The sequence below is a fragment of the Pseudonaja textilis genome, chromosome 6 (genome assembly GCF_049901715.1).
Source record: "Pseudonaja textilis isolate UNSWEBS1 chromosome 6, rPseTex1.2, whole genome shotgun sequence".
Taxonomy (NCBI): domain Eukaryota; kingdom Metazoa; phylum Chordata; class Lepidosauria; order Squamata; family Elapidae; genus Pseudonaja; species Pseudonaja textilis.
Window position 1 is genome coordinate 37339012 of NC_141995.1, and position 16983 is coordinate 37355994.

The window sequence follows — 16983 nt, forward strand, 5'->3', positions numbered from 1 at the left end:
TATTATATTTGTCAGTACAATCTTGCCTACATTAAAAATACTTTTTAAAGTGTAACTGAAAGATTGGTCACCTGAGTCAAAGAACACAAAGGCAATCTTAAACTTTATATTGCAATTATTCCAGAAAACACTGGGAAAATATGGCGCTTATTGCATTTTAAAGTACAGAAGAAATACAGAATATTATTTATTTATTAAATTTATGTACTACTCATCTCATTATTTGGGAACTCTAGGTGGCTAACTTAGCAGAATAAATTATCAGAGTAGATAAAAACACATTTTTATATATTTGTTGCTGCACAGTTATTTATATTTAAACAGACACTACAATTCTGGTATATGACTGACATTGGCCTTCTCTTACCTACAAAAATAAAAGAAAATTGTATTATATAAGTTCCTTAAGTATTAATGGCTCTTGTATGAAAATACACAATTTAGTCCAGCAGGTTTGCGTGTTACAGCTCCCATCAGCCAAGGAATGTTGATTGGCAGGAAATAGGATATACTCCTTCTATGCTTGCCCCTGCCTCTGGAACATTCACCCTTCAGAGTTGAGGATGAACCTCAACTCTGATGGCCTTTTATAAGGCCTTGAAGATATGGCTTTGTGCCTATGCTTCGGCCCCCAATTTGAAGGATCCTGATGATATTTTTTTCTTAGCTGCCATATATATTACATTGTGTACTACAGTATATTGTAACTGATTAATTTTTTTTAATTGCTAAGAGCCATGGTGGCACAGTGGTTAGAATACAGCAGGGATGTCAAACTCAAGGCCTGCAGCCGGATCTGGTGCACGGGGTGCTTAAATCAGGCCCATGGGGCAAGCAGGGCCTATGGCAACCAAAACAGGCTGCAGGGGTCCACGCGTGTGGATTCCTGCACTCCATTTTGGCCAGCAAAGTGCTGCAGAAGGCCAGCCGGCCTGTCTCCCCTCCTCCCTGGCTGGCTCACGGAGAAGTACAATGTTGATCCAGCCCTCAAAGAAATCCAGTTTAACACCCCTGGAATACAGTATTACTGCTGACTGCCCAGGAGTTTGATTCTGACTGGCGCAAGGTTGGCTCAGCCTTCCATCCTTCCAAGGTTGGTAAAATGAGTACCCAGATTGTTGGAGGCAATGCTGGCTCTGTAAACCGCTTAAAGGGCGCTATAAAGCATTGTGAAGTGATATATAAGTCTAATTACTATTGTAATTAGACTTGTTTGAGATACGTGGCAATAGAAATTAAATGTGAATGAATTAACTTTGAAAAGGTAGAAGCTATATTAGCCTTGCAAGGTAGACCAGACAACAAACATAACCAGATGAGCTAAAGCTACTTTTTATAAAGTTAATATTAGCAGAATTTTGCAAGTCTGAAAGAACTTCTTTCAACAACAGTGTAAGAAATGATGCTTATGGAACAGGAGCTGGCTTGATAGGTTGTAGTAAAACAGGGAGAAGAAAACACATTTCAGAAAGGGCAGGGAGGCGAGGCAACACAGGCCTGAGCTGGATAGGAGGAGACAGAGCACAAGAGTAAGAATAACCACTCTCTAGAATCTTACAGGTTATATCTATTAGGCTGGGTGTAGTAAGGGCAAGATTCTGTTTGCTGTGTGAAAGCAAATAAAGAACAGAACTCTGGCTGAATTCTTCCACCTCATTCTAGGCCTCAGTGCCCTTTACAGCCTAAAAACTTAGGCAAGGTATTTTCTTGCCTCACCTGCTACCTTATATCTAACAATTCCTTTGGCTATGTCTTCCAGGGTCGTTCCCACATACCATTACACTCTGGATGTGTCTGTTTCTCAAGTAGGTTGTCCATGAAAAAAAGTACGCAGAAAAAAAGTACGCATCCAAATTCAATAATGCAGGAAAGAAAAAGATAAAACATTTTTGCATTTTGATTCTAGGAATATAGAAAGACTCCAGATTATATCATTTACTGGCAACTTTTTTGAAAGGAAAATGTTGAGTTTATTAATAGATACGTTACCAATCAATGTAGAAAGTGAAGGTTATGATAAATAAATTCAATGGAAAGGAAAAGTTAGCCAACAGTAGTGGTCTTCTCTTATTCTGCCATTAGCATTAAGACTTTATTGCTTATTATCATAGAATCAAGTATGTCGGGAATGAATCAAATATTAAATAGGCTTGGGTATATACAGACTAATACAATATTTTTGTAACAATTAGATTATAAAATTGCAATTGACATTATCTTTTTCTTCTCAAATCAAATAATGGTTAATGAATTGATTTTATATATAATATATATATATTTACAGGTCTAATTACAACAACTTCAAGAAAACTTGACCGAGAACAGCAAGCTGAACATATATTAGAGGTAAATTATGCTGCTGTGTTCTTAGTACACTTCTACACAAAATAATTCTGTTTATGGGAGGTGAGGGGAGATTTCTGTAAAATACAGCCTCATAAATACTTCTGCCCTTCTGCTCTTTCCCCTGCAGTGCAATGAAAGTGTAATAAATGGGAATCCATAGTTCTAAGCTCTAGGCCTCCCTCTTCAGTCCTTGGGAGGAAAATTTGGGGTTTAAACAGTCTCTGTGACTGCTGGAGGAAGGGTTTTTTTTTTTTTCCTTACAAGACAACTCTCCATTCTCAAGCCTCCAATTACATGTATTGCAGTCTTAATTATCTGTTTATCTGTTCATTCCTTTGGCACACCTACATCCTTGTTCAAGGTTCTCACCCAGCTGGAGTCAGTTTTGTGAGGTGGAACTTTAGAAATGAAAATCAGTTTCCATTTCTTTCTTGCAAACTGTCTGGGTATGATCTGACTATTTGCTTCCTGTTATTATGCTTCAGTGTGTCCATTTATACTTGGAACAGGAGAGCCTGCCATTGCAGTGATCCCAGTAAAACCTCCTGCAAATTCAATTACTCTTGTGAAACAGCAATCCAACATTGAGCTGTTGTTATATATTACATTAAAGTAATGCATTGTGTGCCATTCTTTAGTCAATTGTTCTAGAGCAATGCCAATTCTGACAATTCGATGAAGGCTGCTCAGTAAGCTGTTTGCAGACCTGATCAGCAAGAGATTAATGTTGCAATTCATCAAATAACATTTGGCTGCTTTCTTTTTCTTTTTCACCAGTAGTTCTGCTGATAGTAAAAGCTGTATTGCTTTAGGAGCCAGAGGGAAATGTTTGAGAATCACTGAAACCATAATGGGGATTTCAAAGAAAAATTGCACTTGCCATCCAGGGACACTTTAAAAATTGTCAAAATATGTTAATTTAGAAATGTTACTTAAGTAGCATTCCCCAGCCTGGAACTTACTAGTTGTATTTATTTAGCTTTTATTGAATATAGCATTTCTGGGCATTAAAATTTTGACCAGAGAAACTAACAAGTTTATTTTTAGTTACTATTAACATTTATCCTGTCTTTTACTTCGGTTTCCATTGAAACAAAGATATCCCATTTATGTTTTCTTAGGTTATAAACTAATCTTTATATACTGCCCAGTAAGTACATATGTGTTATAATTACATCCAATTTTTCTTGAAATGCGCTACATAACATTGGGGGCGGGGGGAGGAATTATTTTTTCTGTACCTAGTTATATCTCTAGAAGTTATAGTAGAGTCCTAAACATGCCTCAAAGACTATGGCAGCTGCATTCAATGGACATACTTTTAGTTAGAGCTGCACTGGATTGTAATTCTAATTAAAAGTATGAATAACTCTGTTTGATTCTTTAGTGATATTTGTTGTTGTACAACAAGTATTTTGGTATTCTGGCTGTTTGTGGTAGAACCCCCTTAGCTACTTGCCTATTTTTTATAAGTTTCTGAGTGTTAGTAATAATGTCTTCAAAGCTCTACTCAGCCATAAAATCTATAGGTGGTCTTGGATGAGGAATGTTCATCTGTTTATTGTTTCTGAAATATAGTTGGGGTGTGGATCAAATTCAGCCCTGGAGATATTTGGGGAAGGTGTGGTAGAAATATAGTAGAGTTGAATGTTCAAGTAGCAACATAGTAGGTAAATTTAGCAGATGGTCTTTACTTCAACATATATTTCTCCATTCCTTTTTCACATTTGTTCACGAAAACATATCTTTTTCCTTTCTAAAGGAAGTAGCCCTAACAAAGAGTTTTGTTCTTCAGCATCATTTTGGTACATTTAGACTTCCTTTTCAATTGCTTATGAGTACAAATATATTTTCTGTTGCAAATTCAGCCTGATATTTCCTACTGTCGGTTCTAAAATAAATCAGAATCTAAGTTATTTTATTCATTAGAATGAAATATCATTCTATCCTTCTCATTTGTTCCCTTTATTTACGTCAGATCCATTCTTGAGAATTAGGGATTTTATAGGGAAATTTATAAAGTAGTACAGAAGGCTGCAAAGCAGACTCCTACAAGCAGACTCCTTATCTTTACATATTGTGTCTTCTTAAGTCAAAAGTGTGTTGGTTGCTCTGTTAGAAGAGTGGGGTACCTGCCTTAGAAATATGCAGGAAAACTTTTAATGTACATTATACAGATAGAAAATCAAAAGCAAATTGATTTAGTGAGCAGTAGAAACATATTTTTTAAAAGCAGTAGCCACCTTAAAAATCTTCTACAGTGGTGTTTTTTTCTTTTTATATATCCAACACCATTCTTTTGCAAATTCTGGATCTATGGATATAAAGAATGCAGATGTAGACACAGAACAAGTGAAAAAGTCCATGGCAGCAGTACTACCAAACACAGCCAAACTAACCAAATACATTAATGTTGAAATAATCAGAACCATGAACCTTGTCTCACTACTTACTTTCAGTTTCATGGACAAATATATCAACAAACATACTCAGGATTCATAGCAGAGACTAGATATTATAGCTCTCCAACAGATAACAACCAAAAGTATGGATCAGAAACATCAAAAAGGAATAGCTTAATTACTAACAAAAGATAGTTTGGTACAGTTAGGAAAATTCTGTACTTAGCATGTTCATGGCAACTACTGCAAGGAACATATAAGTTAAAAAAAAAACAAAGCATACATTCATATAAATAAGCATAAGCATGATGGTATGGTTGATTCAATCTTATCCATCCCATCATAGGAGTCACAACTTTAGTAGAGTTCTACTGAATGACATATGATCTTTTCACATGAAATGAACAATTTGTGTGTGTGATGTGAAATACAATATTCAGGCAAAAATAAATTCACATAAGAATTTAAAATGGGTAAGAGTTTTGCAAGTTTGGCGATTACTGAGAGTTTTAAAAATAGACTTCAAATTTAGGAGCAGAATCTTAACATTCAGGTGTCCTCTTGGTTGCCTCTATAATACCATTGCTGTATGTTTGACTGACTTCCATTTTCTTTGCAGGTGTAATTCATGATGTTATCATTATTAAAGCTCTAGATGGCACAGGGCCAGGTTATTTGCAAAGCCCCAGCTCCCTCTGGCTCCATTGGGTCAGGTAGATGGTGCCTAGGAAGAATGGTTTCCAAGTAGCAGTCCTACTGCACGAAATACCATGAGATCTGTCAGGCCTTTCCCCCAAGCTTTGGGATAGAGTGAGGCTGACCCCCAATAATGGTGATAAATGCATCATTTTAAAAGTGCCTTTCTCCCTGTTTCTAGCTCCAGCACTGTGGAATGTAGCTTCTAGTCTTGATATTTGTTTAATAAACATATTTTGAACCTGTTTCTAGCTCCAGCACTGTGGAATGTAGCTTCTAGTCCTGATGTTTGTTTAATAAACATATTTTGAACATTAGAACTATACTTAATATTAGCACCATTTAAGGACAGTATTTAGTTATTTTCCAAGTGCTTGCAATAAAGTGACTCACATTTTCCATTTTGATACAAAGACAATTATGAATACTTAAGAGGTTGATTTAATCTAGGCTTATATTAGATATTGTTGGCAAAGATAGTCACATTTTATCCCCTTTTCAAAATATTTAGGCATTACAGCTGGAAACCATATTGAAAGTTCTACAGTGAGAAAAATAGAAGGGGAGTCACAATCTGCTTTGATCTGTAACAAAGAAGAAACATTTATTTTTGTGAATTGTTTCATTGTCCAATTAGGTAACTGTGACAGATAATGGTACACCAGCAGAATCAACCCTTACCCGTGTCATTGTGAAAATTTTAGATGAAAATGATAATCGACCTCAATTCTTGCAAAAATTTTATCAAATCAAACTGCCCGAGCGTGATAAACCAGAGAGAGAAAGAACAGCAAGAAAAGAACCCATCTACCGTGTGGTAGCTGCAGACAAAGACGAAGGTCCCAATGCAGAAATATCTTACAAAATTGAGGATGGCAATGAGCATGGCAAATTTTTTATTGACCCAATAACTGGTGTTGTCTCATCTAAGAAATATTCTGGAGCTGGAGAATATGACATTCTTACAGTAAGTTTGGGTTTCAATTACATATCCTTGCATGCTGACAGTGCCTTTGCATTTTTATGTAACACTATTATTATAGCTTATTTGGAAAATGGTACAAATACTGGAAAATCTTTTGATAGCAAACTAAAGTTACTTTTTCAAAATATAAAAGGGATGAGTGTTTTCTTTTTTATTAAAAAAATCAAATGTTTATGTAACATTTTAATAATCATGTTTTTTTATAGAACATTCTCTTACCCAAGATTTAGATGTTCGTTGTGTAAGTAGTTATGTTAGCCTACTTCTACATACATACATCCCAATTTTGTACATTTTTATACATTTATATACCTTTTATACAGGTAACATGAGGCCGTTTATTCTAATGTAACTGAAAATAAACCCTCTTAAAGTAAAAAAATGTTTGAAAATGTCTGAATAGGATTGAATTGAAAGTTGTCTTCCAGCTACAAAACCTACTGGTTCTTGATCTTTCCTGATTTAGTCCAGTATTTTCTGTGTTGTATATAATTTATTTTCCTTCAAACATTTAAAATTGCCAATAATCCTATATTTTTAGATCAAGGCCGTGGATAATGGTCGTCCACAAAAGTCATCAACAGCCCGTCTTCATATAGAATGGATCTCAAAACCCATTCCATCTTCTGAACCCATTTCTTTTGAAGAATCTCTTTTTTCTTTTACGGTCATGGAAAGTGATCCAGTAGCTCACATGATTGGAGTAATAGGTGTAGAGCCACTGGGTATTCCACTCTGGTTTGATATTACAGGTAAGAGTATTTTAGAATTTTTCATTGCTACTTCTTGATTATTTAGATCAGGAGCCTTAAACTCATGGCCCATGGTCTGGATTTGTCATGTGCTGGTCACACCTACCCCCAGTTTAGTGAAGGGAGAAAAATCTACAATACATCACATGGTGACGACGTGATTATGTGAGTTTGACACTCCTGATTTAGATGATAATTAACATTTCTTCAGTAGCTACAAAATGAAAAGAAATACGGGAAGAATTTAATTAAATATATGCTGTTAATGAGTGAAGAGAATGTGATTTTTTTTCAGTTTTTTCATAAATAAATTCAACGTTCTATGTTCCAGTATGAAAAATAATTGCACTCTAATTTAATAGCTAGATTTTATTTATTTAAAAAAAGATAATTAGGGGCAGTATTTTGAATGCATGACCAAACAGTCAGGCCTCTTTTAGCCAATCACAAAGATTTGGCTCCCATCATCCCAATGAAGTTTCACACCTCAGGTGTTCTGCTTAAATTTAATTTCTGAAGAGTTCTGTCAAAAAAGCCATTGATATGTCTATCACTCTAGAAAAGGATGCAAACTATTTTCTAAAGCTCTGCACTCCAAACAATAGATCTGCAAATGGAGAACAGCAGATCTGGTTCACACTTCATTCCCATGAAAGTAACTATCAACCAGAAGACTTTCTTCAATGCACTTTGCGGCTCAATTTCAGTTTATTAAGCACACACCATTTATTAAGAGTAGAACAAGCCAGAATGCTTGGGTTGCACTCTGTGAGATCTAGTTATTAGATAAGAGATAGTTCTAAGCGGTTTACAGACTCAGCATATTGCCCCCCCGCCCCCCCGCCCCAAATTTTGGGTCTACATTTTACCCACCTCAGAAGGATGGAAGGAAGACTGAGTCAACCTTGAGCCTTGTGGGATTTGAACTGCCGAATTGCAGTCAGCTGACAGTCAGCTTAAGTAGCCTGCAGTACTGCACTCGTTATAACCACAGAGCCACCCAGACTCATGCTGCCATTGTGTAGATAATAAAATGTACTGATTGGGATCCTTCAGTTGACTGCTTTTGACTGTTACTGCCAGCATGAATCAAATTAATTGATGTTTTCCTATTTGCTTTGTTTTTTTTTTCTCTTTTTGGCCGTATCAGATGACAAAATTGCTAGTGAAGTTTTTTACATCTTTCCCATGGCTTGTATAACAGAAGGTATCTGCTTAGATCACATAATTGCGGGTCAGATTATGAGATCTACAGTAAAACATTCTGATGTAGAATATTTTCTATCTGCTCACAGCGTTCTAGTTCACAATAATTGCACATGGTTGCGTCTTGTTTTATTGTCTCCTAATGCAGTGTGCTCCTAAGCAATTCAGATAAAGGGTATGATGTTCTGTTGTAGCTCTGTTTGTGTTTTGCAGTAGTTAGAACCTTTATCCTGCTTTTAGAGTTTGTAATCTAGAAATTCAGTAGTGTTTATAATGAGGTAACATCCTGTCCATTATTATGAATGATTTGTCCTAAAACTGAAGCAGCATCTAAAATAAAATGTCTTAATTTCAGGGAATGTAATTGTAAATATACTTGAGATTAGATACCTTTAACATCTCATGCTTCTTTAGAACTAAATAAATGTTTGGAAGAAACGTACAATTTAATTGTGAAAGAAATACAGCTCAAGAATGCATGACAACATCTGTTTTAAAATTATTTTTAATTTTTTTAAAATATAATGAATGTGCACCGTGGAAGTAAGGTAATTTGAGGGAGTATACTTGCTAATAACATGATTTCTTATTTATAAATATTTTATGCAAAATTGAGAATCAATAAAATTGGGTGAGCAAAAAATATATGTTACAGCTAATTAAAGTTTGTTTAATAATGTTAAATACAGTACCATTGCAGAGCACTGTGTTGCTGCAGAGTAGATTCCATTCATAATAAATCTTACCATGGTGAGAATTAATTTAAGGAAAAGAAAAATGTCTTTATCTTTGTTTTTACTCAGAAGCCTTTGAAGTAATTCTAGTGGTAAAAATATAGCATGGTGAATCAGTTATGTTAGATTCTTAACACTAAATGCATAGTTTTGAATGAAATAGAGATTTCAAATGGTTATTCCTCTTTTACTCCAGTAAGATTACCAATTGGTTTACCTTTGGCTTCAAAGTTGATTTTTTGAATTTGATTAAAACATTGGAGCAGGGATGGTCAACTATGGCCCTTTAAGACTTGTGGACTTCAACTCCTGGAATTCCAAAGTCAGACATGGAGTTGAAGTCCACAAGTCTTAAAGGGACCATAGTTGCCTATCCTTTCATTAGAGCAAAAAATATTCCCATGTTATATGAAAACTGGATTTTATGAACTTATTTCTTGTGCAATTTTTTGGAGCAGGTGGCAACTCTGACAGCCGCTTTGATGTGGACAAGGGCACAGGAACAATAGTTGTCGCTAAACCTCTTGATGCAGAACAGAAATCAAATTACAATTTGACAGTAGAAGCAACAGATGGAACTAGGACTATTAGTACTCAGGTAACGGAATTTCTAATGAACTGTTTATGAATCTGATTTTGTGTGTGTTTATTCGTTTGTTCATTCATGTGTTCATTCTTGGTGTCCCTGGAAAGAATTACATAATTTTATTTGAAAAAGAGTTTTCTATACAAATATAATACAATAGCTTTAAAGCTACATAATTCTAAGAGAGAAGATTCTGTGTAAGTATATAAATTCAGCTTTAAAATCAGGACAGTGTTCTGCATTAGTAGAATAAATTAAAACCAGAAGCAAGAAAAAACTACAATTCACATAGGAAAAGAAAGTATACCAGTAATAGGAAAATACCAAAATTTGTATATACATACACAACAAATTCAGTGAAAATAATCATTTGTTGTAGTGAAATAATCTTGTTTTGATGTCTAGGTTAATGCTGGTCTTAAAAGTAATAATGACAGATTAGGTTTCTTGCTACTAGATGTTCCCCCCAAAGAATTTCCATCCGTTTATATGTCTTAATTGTATATACTAATATTATATTTATGTTTGCATTCGGAGTTATTTAAATTAAACCCTGAAATAAAGCAACAATAGTTGTTTTTGTATGAATTATCCCAATGATTAAGGACCACCTGTTGATTTTGGTGTCAAGATAAAATGGCTGTAAATGTAACTTCTCTGTTGAAACCACATGAAACAGCTTCCATATGACAACAATTCTCTATACAACTTGGCACTAGAATTTTGAGGAAGACTGTATGAAACAAAAGTAGTTTGAAGAAACGTAACGGTGACATATGAAATGATTAAAGAATAAATTCATTTTAAAGATAAGAAAATAGAAAATAAAAGACAATTATTATCAGTCCTACTTTGAAATAGCTGACACAACTTCTTTCTTCTGCCCTCCCTTTCCCCTTGAAAAGAGGAGAAAGAAAAGTTATGTGTGGTATGATGAACATGAATATAGAGAAAGTTTCCCCCTTTATCTAAAACATGGTTATCCAGTGTAATTAACTGGTTTTAAAGGATTGGAAGGAACCTTGGCATAGCTTATTGTGAAACTCAGTAATATGATGCCAGAAGATGTGCTGATTAACATCAACTGAAATAGATTTGAAAGGTTTATTAACTACCAATTGTTGAGAAGTTAGACTATGACTTATTAACAGAATGAGATAAAGAATGCCATTATATACACAGAATCATTGTCATTATGGCAGACATTGTTGAGATTTGGCTGTTTATTTAATCAAAGGATAGATTTGTTTCTTTGTCAGAACAGCATCTTTGGCTCTGATTTTTGTCATGGTTAGAATCAAATATTGACCATGTTCTCTAGAAAATAATACTGTAGTTTTCTATTTAAGAAAAAAAATTGCTTATCATAATGCATTTGTAAAATGTTTGTTTTGATTAAAATATATAGATCATTTTTAAAAGTTTTTTTTTTAATTTGTCAAGAAAGGAAAGAAAAAGAATTACTTTTGTGATAAAAGCTTAACTGAATTTTCATATTCCTTTCGTAAAAGAATTAATTGAACTGTGGCTACAGGAATTTAGCATTACTGTGTAAATGAAATAGAACTGTGCTTATTTAATAAGCAGCAAAGTTTTCAACTAGTCTAGACATGTTTATTGTCTAAGGCAATTTTCCCAACATTCTCTTAACTGAAGAATTCAGTTTTTAAAGTTCTAAAAGAAATTTTTGAAGTGTTGTTTTATTATTGTAATATTATATTATATCATACCATTATTATGTTATTTATTATATTTTATTGTTCATCCAGGGTTATCCTGCGGATTCCAGGTTTATTCAAAATTATGAAAGCAACATTGCATTGTGGGAGGGCACAATTTTTGCATGCATGTAACCTCACATTATGATCAGTGCAAAAGGGGAGAAACTTAAAATCATGATGTTCCACTGATTCATTCCCCATGTGCTAAAAGATTTACTATTTATACAGGTAGTCCTCTACTTGCAGCCGTTCATTTGATGGCTATCCAAAGTTACAATAGCAACTGAAAAAAAATGACACAATTGTTGTTCACACTTAGGCTGTTGCAGCATCGCCATGGTCACATGATCAAAATCCAGACTCTTGGCAATTGGAATATATTTATGACAGTTACAATGTCCCGGGTTATGTGATCACCTTTTGCAACTCGCTTAGACACAAAGTCAATAGGGAAGCCAGATTCACTTAACAACCGTGTTATTAGCTGAACAACTGCAGTGATTCACTTAACAACAATGTCAAGAAAAATGGTAAAATGGGGCAAAATTCACTTAACTGTCTGGCTTAGCAGGGGAACTTTTGGAGTCGATTATGGTTGTAAGTTGAGGACTACCTGTGGGTTTTTTTTTAAAAAAATTTAAAATCGTAACTGCATGAAAGATCTTGTGGGAAAAAATAATCTTGAAGTGTAATTGGGTTGAGCATCTGTGGAATATTTGATAAAGTTATCTAAATGTTGATGAGTGGAGTGCTGTTGCTGCTACAGACTCGGATGATCCTGGTCACTTTTTTGGTATCATAGAAACCATAGTCTCTGGTCTTCTTTCTTGTCAGTTCTTATAAGCCCTGTTGATCACTGTTATCAGTGATTTTCTAGGGTACTCAGATATTTGTCCCAATTACCAGTTGACAAACATACATACATACATACATACATACATACATACATACATACATATATATGGATCTTTGGTTGTTCGGGTTTTCTCCCGCGTAAGATTCGAAGTATCTAGGCAACGTTTCGATGAAGTCTCATTCATCATCTTCAGGCTTCTGTCTCCGGCTCTGTGCTTCTCAGAGTGATGTGAGATTGCAGCTGCTTCTTCCTTTTAACTGCTAGTGGGGTGGGACTTGATTGGGTGGGGGCTTGGCTGTGTTCTGATTGGGTGGGGTGTGTTCTCATTGGTAGGGGTTTGGCTGTGTTCTGATTGGTTGGGGGTTGGCCGTGTTCTGATTGGTTGGAGGCGTGTTCTGTTCAGGTGGGGGCTTGGTTGTGCTCAGGTTAGTCTTAGTTGCTGGGGGATTTGAGTTGGTGAGCTGTGATCTTGCTGTTTGGCTTCGAGTTTGTGGTCGTGCTGCATCTTCATAGTGGGTGTCGGTTTGCTTCATGTATGGCTCGGAGGGGTTTGAAGTGGGTAGTGATGCAGCTGCAGTGCAGCTTCTGGTCCATGGTCGTGTCTCATCTTCTGAGTGGGTGTGAGTCTGTTTTCTACATGGAAGTGTGGTGGTGGCATCTTGTGTGGCTCTCATGGGTGTGGGTCTGGTGTCCTTCTTCATGTTAGGTACTCGTCTGTTCATGAGGGCGGGTTTCCAAATGGCTGAAAGGTGGGAGGTGTCATCTCGTTTGTTCATGCTGTGTGGGCGTTTTTCTATCTCTATGGCTTCTCTGATTATTCTGCTGTTGAAGTGTTCGGTTTTGGCGATAGTTCTGGTATTTTTAAAATAAATTTCATGTCCTGTGGCTTTGAGGTGTTGGACCAGGGAAGAAGCAAGATCACAGCTCACCAACTCAAATCCCCCAGCAACTAAGACTAACCTGAGCACAACCAATCCCCCACCTGAACAGAACACGCCTCCAACCAATCAGAACACGGCCAACCCCCCAACCAATCAGAACACAGCCAAACCCCCTACCAATGAGAACACACCCCCACCCAATCAGAACACAGCCAAGCCCCCACCCAATCAAGTCCCACCCCCACTAGCAGTTAAAAGGAAGAAGCAGCTGCAATCTCACATCACTCTGAGAAGCACAGAGCCGGAGACAGAAGCCTGAAGATGATGAATGAGACTTCATCGAAACGTTGCCTAGATACTTCAATCTTACGTGGAGAAAACCAACAACCAAAGATCCACATACAAATACCCGCGAGAACCTCAGAAAACATATATATATATATATATATATATATATATATATATATATATATATATATATATATATATATATATATATATATTATTGTAAATTTGGAAGATTTTATTTCAATGTGTGTGTAGTGATTGTAGTTTTACATATTTAATTTTTTTTTCTGTTACATCCATAATTTCTGTAAAGTAAATCATTTATAGCAGTTAGAACTGCTGGATTATACACAAGTTAGATGTATTAGATGTATCCTTGTTGATTTATTTCTAGTTGCTTTGTTTTATAGTTTCTATTGGCATTACTTTTTATATCATAATATTTATACCACTATATTGTATTCTGCACAATATTATGCTTTTACATAATATCTATATTAATTAATTAATATTAATTATATGTTTACATGTACATTTTAGTGATGTTAAGGTTTTATTCTTGTGTTAGTAATTCTACATTGTATTTTTTCATCAGCTAGGCTGTTCACTTTTGGATGGTTATAAATAGTTGTATAATGTACTTTTATGCTAACTTAATGACTAAAATAGAGATTGATGCTGCATACATGTAGAAAAGGAAATATTTCAGTAATATTTACAGTGTTAAAGTTGGTTAATAAATAAACGATTGGAGGAAGCAAGCACACGTAGTATAAGGATTTGTTTTGATCTATCCTTATATGAAAAATTGTTATTAGTAAATGAATAACAGGCATGACCATTTCAATCAATATGTATGTGATGGAATATTTTACAAACCATCTTAATATGTTGCTTTTCTTAGTTCTAAAATGTTGAACACTGGTAAAATAATACAAATATTCTCACTTTTATATAAAAATAAACTACTATTCTAAATTATATAATTATATGTATTATATAATTTGACCTAGAATCTTTGGATTGGGATAGTCTATAATTTCTGCTAATTGGTAAACTTAGTAAATATAGCATGTTATAGTAGATATGACTGAAAAGGTCTGTCATATGTTAAGAGTGTTATATTTTCTAAAAAGACCAGTCCATCCCAAAGATAATTGTGTTGTTTAAAAGACAAAATAAGAATTTCATAGATCATGTTCAGAATCTTGAAAATTTCTAAGTGGAATATGGATGGACAATTTATTTTCCTCTGCAACAGACTGACAATCATTTCTAATATATATTATTTTATATGGTCCTCTGTAGCTTGTTTGTAGCATTATTTTCTGATTTCCTGTGGGGTTTCATATTTGTGTTCCAATACTGATGCTGCCATGTTTTATTTTTGCATGTCATTTCAGGTGTACATTAACGTAATAGATACAAATGATCACAGACCAGAATTTTCTCTGTTAGAATACCAAGTGGTTATAGCAGAAGACATATTGCCAGAGACAGAAATTTTGCAAGTCAGTGCCTCAGACAGAGATGAGAAGAATAAACTAATTTATACTATGCAAAGCAGCATGGATCCTACCAGCCTTAGGAAATTTCGCCTTGATCCTGTAACTGGCTCACTTTATACTGTTGAAAAGTTGGATCATGAAGTCATCCATCAACATGTGCTCACAATCATGGTAAAGAACTGTTACTGTACTTGTTTTTAGCTGAAGTGCTAAACCGAACAAGCAGTATGTAGATCCAAATCTGAAAAACAATTAATTAAATGCCTGGCTTTTCAATAAAACAAAGTACCATTCATAAGTAGAAACTGAAATGACTGCAGGTCAGCTACCTCTTACACTTATACACAGCACATATCTTAACCATTTGCTTCTTTTTGCTTAGGAAAGCTTTGTGGGGTATTTAAGTTGGAAAGAGTCACACCTTCTTTTCCTAATTTTTTAGAATGCCTCTCCTTTCCAATATACTCATTATTAGTTCTCATTCAAACCACATTTCAATTTAACTCTGAGCTGTAAATTAAAATTTCATTTGTTGAAATGCTAATTCTTCTGTGATACTACTTACAATGGCCTTTGCAACTTGTTATCTCCAAATCCACAAGGCACTGACTTTAAAATGAATTATCCAAATTATAGGCCTGCCAATTTACTACAGCAATTCTGGATGACTAATATAGATGGTAAAACTGTAGAAAAGATCTATTTTATAAGAATTTTGTAAACTTTATTTAGATAACATATTTGAAAGATAAAAAAAATTCAAAACACTATAAAATACTAATGTCAGCTAATGTTATGGTCTTTTTCCACATTCAAACTGCTTAATAGAAAGGAAGAAAAAGGATAGACAAAGAAAGAGGGGAGAATGGAAGGAAGGGACAGAAAGAAAGAAAGAGAGAGAGAGAGAGAGAGAGAGAGAGAGAGAGGGAGGGAGGGAGGAGAAAGTGAATGAGATATCTAGTCCAACCACCTGCTCTAGCAGGGTTAGAAGTGTGCGTGTGTGTGCATGGCTGTCAAAACTCCAAAAACAGGTCAAGTAGTTTTGAGGAGGTCAGTCATAAATTAGAACACTTACTAAGCAACCAGCCATTAAATAAGAACCACTTATATTTGGTTTGCCAGTCACATGGCCACCTGGCCATGCCCACACAGTCACATGACCACCAAACCATGCCCAGCCAGCAAGCCACACCTAGCAAGTCATATACCCACAAATTAAGCCACACCCACAGAACCAGTTGTTAAGAAATTTGAATCCCACCCCTGGGTTGGGGATACTGAGGATGAGTTTGTAGCACCAAGGGCACGGTGGACTGAAAAAGTTTGGGAACCACTGGTCTAATCTAATTAAGGAGATTTATATAAAAAGCCATTTGTAACCGTAAGCTTATGAATTGTACACTATATTAGAAACACACACACACACACACCTCTCACAAAAGAAATAGGTGAAAAGTAATATTCTCTTGCATTAGTTTATTTGTATTGAACAAAACCATTTCTGTAGGGTGTAGTTTTGAAGATTTGTTTAGAATAAAATTGCATGTAAAATGGAGTTTTTGCTGATTTGGATAAAATAATGTTAGCATAAAATAATGTTAACGGTGTGCTAATTATTTTAGGTACGAGATCAAGATGTTCCTGTCAAGCGCAACTTTGCTAAAATCATTATTAATGTTAGCGATACAAATGATCATGCTCCATATTTCACCAGTTCTTCTTATGAAGGCCAAGTATATGAATCAGCAGCTGTTGGATCCATGGTGGTTCAAGTTACAGCATTAGATAAGGATAAAGGCGAAAATGCAGAAATCATATACTCTATAGAATCAGGTAAATTCCAATATTTTCAATATGCGGTAAAGATTAAAATGCAGTAGTATAAAAAATGCAGTTTTCAATATGCAAATTGTGACCAGACTTACATTGTTCAAAATAGTGTAAAGCTTACTTTCAGAAGTATTTGATCTACACTGAATTTATTTCTTTGTTTGAATTATTTATATAGCATGAAACAAAACA

The 16983-nt window shown here is 35.0% G+C and overlaps 1 protein-coding gene across 6 annotated transcripts in view; it reads left to right on the plus strand.

Moving 5' to 3' along the window:
* The window catches only part of FAT1 (FAT atypical cadherin 1), a 119396-nt gene that overhangs the window by 58193 nt on the left and 44220 nt on the right, over positions 1-16983 (plus strand). For all 6 annotated transcript variants that reach the window (XR_015744137.1, XM_087936266.1, XM_087936267.1 and 3 more), the window contains exons 4-9: positions 2285-2346; positions 6082-6411; positions 6971-7181; positions 9580-9719; positions 14857-15132; positions 16584-16794. Coding sequence is in view for 5 of the 6 variants with exons in the window: in XM_087936266.1 (XP_087792392.1) it covers positions 2285-2346; positions 6082-6411; positions 6971-7181; positions 9580-9719; positions 14857-15132; positions 16584-16794 (1230 nt within the window). In the remaining variant the exon portion in view is untranslated. The remainder of the gene's footprint in view (positions 1-2284; positions 2347-6081; positions 6412-6970; positions 7182-9579; positions 9720-14856; positions 15133-16583; positions 16795-16983) is intronic.